General features: G+C 40.5%; 1 protein-coding gene across 1 annotated transcript; it reads right to left on the bottom strand.

Moving 5' to 3' along the window:
* Window positions 1–285: 285 nt before the first annotated feature.
* Window positions 286–3,961, bottom strand: LOC103810435 (dnaJ homolog subfamily C member 21-like). Its single transcript, XM_009083331.1, has 3 exons — window positions 3,794–3,961; window positions 2,766–2,888; window positions 286–663 (listed from the first exon to the last, which is right to left on the bottom strand). The coding sequence occupies exons 1-3, from the start codon at window positions 3,959–3,961 to the stop codon at window positions 286–288; spliced, it is 669 nt and encodes a 222-aa protein (XP_009081579.1).
* Window positions 3,962–4,558: the final 597 nt, after the last annotated feature.

Below are 4,558 nucleotides of genomic sequence, written 5' to 3'. Positions count from 1 at the left end.
GTCATAGTTCTGTTCTCCCTTATTCTAAAACTTAAGATTCTTTTTATTTTAAAGGAACAAGGATAACTATTAAATCTTCCCCAGCTAAGTAAAACCATGCTGGGTTCTGTGCTATTACAGCTAGTTACCTGCAGCACACAGGTAACTATTCCACAGTTATCTTAGGGCTCTGCATGTCAGTACAATGCAGACACTCAATTTTTAAAATGCTCAGGCTTGAGACAAAAATGTATACCTAAAATTTTCAAGGATGTTTAAAGGAGCAAATGGAGCTACTATTAGAATCTAACTCTGTACTGTATCCTCATGGAAAGTTTCTCCAAGTCGAAAAGAAAAGATTTGTTCCACATTTACATACTTGGCTTGTTTGAGCTTCTGTTGCCTTCGGAATTCCTCTGTTTTCCGATTGTTTTCTGCAATTTGTTCTTCTACAAGCTTTCTGTGTGCCTGTACTCTCTTATCCCTTTTACGAATAAAGCCTACTAGCTCACGGACCAGTTCATTCCTCTCTTTCCTTGCTTTGTCTCTCGTTTTCTTGTTCTCCTTTTCCATAGCTCGTTTCTCCCAGCGGTTTGAGGCTTGTCGTGTGTCATATTCTTCTTTCCAAGCAAAGTTTTTCTGAGTGCAGAAACTCTGCCAATATGCATAGAAAGGGTGGACTACCTGCAAGAAAAGATAATTTAAACAAATCACTTCTTTAGCAGGGAACACAAAAACCATACAGGACTTTTTGTAACAGTTTCGTTCAGAACTTCTATACAGGCTGCGGTTTTGCCTCAGTGTATAATAAATCACATGAAGGTTTAGAGAAACCTCTAATATCATCCTTAAAGTTTGAAAGTGTGTCAGTTCAACGACTTTGTCTAAACTATTGTCATGGTTTAACCCCAGTGACGACTCTTCTTCTGCCATTGTTACTCACATGGACAACACCACCTGAACAATAATATCCAGCAGCTTATCTACATGCAAAGTTCATGGCTGTGACCTCTGGGAGGTAAGTCACTACAGCTTTTCTCTGCTGTCACAAACCCCAGGTCTATAATAACAAATAAATATTCATATTTCATCCAATAATCTAAGTGAGGACAGATCACCTATCTCAGATTTCTGCCTCAGAAATGGATACCTTCTGTGCGAAGGATGCATGGCCATGAACGGATGACAGGGATCATCCTCCCCTTCACCAGCTGAATGAGCTGAGACTCTCCCCCCTCTCAGCTACCTAACAACCTGAAATACAAACACATCTCTAACATTGTTCAGTAGCCTGTACAGCAGCTCTTGCTGAACTCCCAGGTGGATTTTCTTTTGCCTACTACTCAAACGTAGAACTGATCATTTTTGTTTCTGCATCTAGTTCACCTGCAGGTCTTCTCTTCCCATGAAGGCCATGTGAGCTCATGACCCTGAGAATATATTTCCTGACTGCCTAGCACTGATAAAGCTGCCTCTCAAGCTCCTTCTGAACTCACTGAATAGACTGAACCAGAGATCATTCACATCACAGATTTTGAAGCCCCTGCAGAGTTTTTGTACCTCCCTTCTAAAACTCTTCCCCTGCGATACTCCCACTGTGTAGAGAAGTGGGCACTGCAATGCTGGAATCCTCTGACAGTGTAATCTCTTTGTCTGAAAATAAGACAACATGAAAAAACTAACTTTCTCATTTAACAGAGGCTATTTCCTATAAAATATCCCTATGAATCCTTAGGCGGGGCTGGCAGGGAAAAGGTAAGCACTGTGCTCCGGACCAGCGTGAACAAGACAGGTGCCAGAGCACGCTGATGCTCTAAGTTCAACCCTTTCTGTGGTTATTCATTTATTAACTGACAACATAACAGCTATTTTGAGTCTATAACAATATCTATCCCATGGCTCCAAAACAAGCAGTTTCGAAAAGGTTTTTCAAGATATCTCCATAAAAACATGGATTTTAGTTTGGTCATATGCACCCTGGGAATGATTTCCATTTGTTAAGTCACCCTGTAATTTTTCCTGGCATCCCAACATCCATTCTGACACTTCTTAAGAAGTTTGATTTGTAACTTTTGTTTCAAACTCCAGCCAAGCTTTGTACCATTGAAGTCACTAATTTTTAAGGTATGTATCAATTTAAATTTCATGCATGACAAGAATTCAAACGTCCTCCATGCATTTTCTTTTCTCAGTTCATAAAGGAAAGCATGCAGTATTTTCAGAATCAAATCTTACTACAGGCAAATTGCAGATGACAAGGTAATCACAGTGGGAGCTCACACGGCAGGTCAACCACCACATCTCCCATTTTCTAAAGGCTGTGCCATGCAGTAAGTGCTATGCAGTTTTCCCTATGAGGCAATACACTAAATGTTATTGGAAAAAAATTACCTCAATAACCCTTTCTGTGTTAAACACTGGCCAACTACCCTAATCAGGAAGCAAAGAAAACATCTGTTCTTTGTTTTAGATGTCTTGCACTACACGTAAGTTTCATTGGCACAACTGATGGCTGGCCCTGGGAAGTGTTTGACTGACAAGTAACCCTGAAGGCCTGGCCAACACTACAGTCCAACAGGAAATACCAATGTTAATTCACTTAAATATGATGAATAGGAGCATAAGCACTTCCTTTATAGTAATGGTCTACCACAGTGGAAAACACCACAGACACCTGGTTCTGTATGCACCTCTGAGGTCAGTGGGAACCTTTCCTTTGGGTCCTGTGTGGGACAAAGTAATCACTTAAGTCTCTTCCTTCAGTTCAGGTTTACACTTGCTCTTACCGTATCATAGTCACTTTGGGAATATCCAAACATAGGGAATTCTTCAATATCTTCCTGGGTCATATATTCCATCTCTTCTTTTGCAATCTTTTCAAAAACTCGTCGATATACTGTAAAGAATCCCTGACAGAAATAAATTTAAAAGTCTGACTCATTTTGCATGGCTCAGTAGTAGGCGTACAAATGCTCAGGTACAGTAGAGTATTTTTGAGAAGCAGAACAATTCTACAAGAGCAATTCAGAATCAGGGTAAAGGCCTTGTAAGCACTTGCTCTAGACAGCAAAGACCCTTCTACTTCACGCAGTTCGATTATACTGCATGCCTTTTATTTCCATCTCCTTCGGTGGTCTCTGTCTCTCTTACACCTATATTCAAATCTAAATGTGTTTTTAAAAAAAGTTTCAGCATGCTGGAGATGGCAAAAAGTTTCTAGTTACACAGGATCAAGTCTTGTGGAAGTTCCAGATATAGAATTCACTATTAAGTATCGTATCTAATGTGTTACTAGCTGACTCCTAGTACAGTGACACAAAGACAGGTAAGTATTTCCTCTGGCAGAAGTTCTTCTCATCACCTGGAACTTTTTTTTAAGTTATGACGAGTACCTTAAAATCCAACAGGGAATTCAAAAATCCAACAGGGATTTCAATTATAGGAAGCACACCTTCTCCAAGGACTGTTGTTACATTGCTTTTTTTCTCAGTTTGAAGCATTCTAGCTTGTTAAAAGTATTTCTGAATACACAGATGGCATTGCAAAGCACTGGAATGCTTCACTATACCATATAAACAAGTAATGTACACACACTCTGTAGCTGCACAGCATAGGTGGAAATTGTGATTAAGTAATTTTTGGATAATATGCAGGAATCAAAGCTTCCCTAAGCATCCAGCTTTTGTCTTAGATTTGTGTAAGAATTATTACTACCCATGCTAACAATTCTAAACATAACTTTTCAACACGAAACAAATGCCAGCACTTACAATGGAATTTAACTTGATCCATTAAAGATTAATTCATTCAATACCTTTTCATCATCTCCGTATCCAGAGTAACAGCTAACAGTGAAGTAGCGCAGCAGATCTAAACTATCATCTTGATAGTCTCCATTGACTCTCCCTTTCAGCAGAACCTCCCTGTGATTATCATACCTAGAAACAATCCACAGTGTCAAGGATTTAGAGACAAAGAACATTCCCCAGTGCTGGTAAACTAACACTACACCTATCACATCAATGTATAGCTCAGCCCAGTGTCCATAATTTGTGTCTCACATACAAAGAGAGGAAAACAAGGCAGGCCCAGCAAATATTCTCTCCCGACCTTCAGCTTACTTACTATTACTTTATTTGCAATATCTATAGCAGGAACTTCTTAATGGGCAGCTCGGAGGCAATCACACTTGAGGAAGGTGCTTCAGTAAGCTTTCAGAAATGGGTAAGCCATTGACAACTGATACTTGCACACACTCAAAACCCCCCAAATAAGACACCAGCACATAAAACCTGAAAACCAGTACTGTTACTTTCAAGGCGGGCAGAACTTAGCACAGGTGGTTTTGGCCGCATAATCTGGTAGATGCTTCAGCCCATTTGAAAAACAAGCTGCACAGAACATCCACAGCAGCAAATCTCTTAAAGAGATGCGTGCGTATTTCGAACCGGGACCTACAGAAACACAACACCACGCGTGGTATTAAGGCAGCAAACTCAACACCCGCATGCACTCCTAGGCCTGACCAGAGCAGAACCTACGCTAACTCGCCCCGTGCTCCTGGGAGGAGGGCGCGGAG

Source organism: Acanthisitta chloris, unplaced genomic scaffold (assembly GCF_000695815.1).
Source record: "Acanthisitta chloris isolate BGI_N310 unplaced genomic scaffold, ASM69581v1 C16956378, whole genome shotgun sequence".
Taxonomy (NCBI): Eukaryota; Metazoa; Chordata; class Aves; order Passeriformes; family Acanthisittidae; genus Acanthisitta; species Acanthisitta chloris.
This window is presented reverse-complemented; position numbering and strand designations above follow the sequence as displayed.

Bases quoted from the DNA above. Each gene is read 5' to 3' on its own strand.
- LOC103810435 (XM_009083331.1), bottom strand. From the start codon at position 3,961: ATGTTCTTTGTCTCTAAATCCTTGACACTGTGGATTGTTTCTAGGTAT. The intron at 2,889-3,793 runs GTATTGAATGAA...TATTTCTGTCAG, and splicing joins GATACGGAGATGATGAAAAG to GGATTCTTTACAGTATATCG. The intron at 664-2,765 runs GTAAGAGCAAGT...CTTTTCTTGCAG, and splicing joins CCCAAAGTGACTATGATACG to GTAGTCCACCCTTTCTATGC.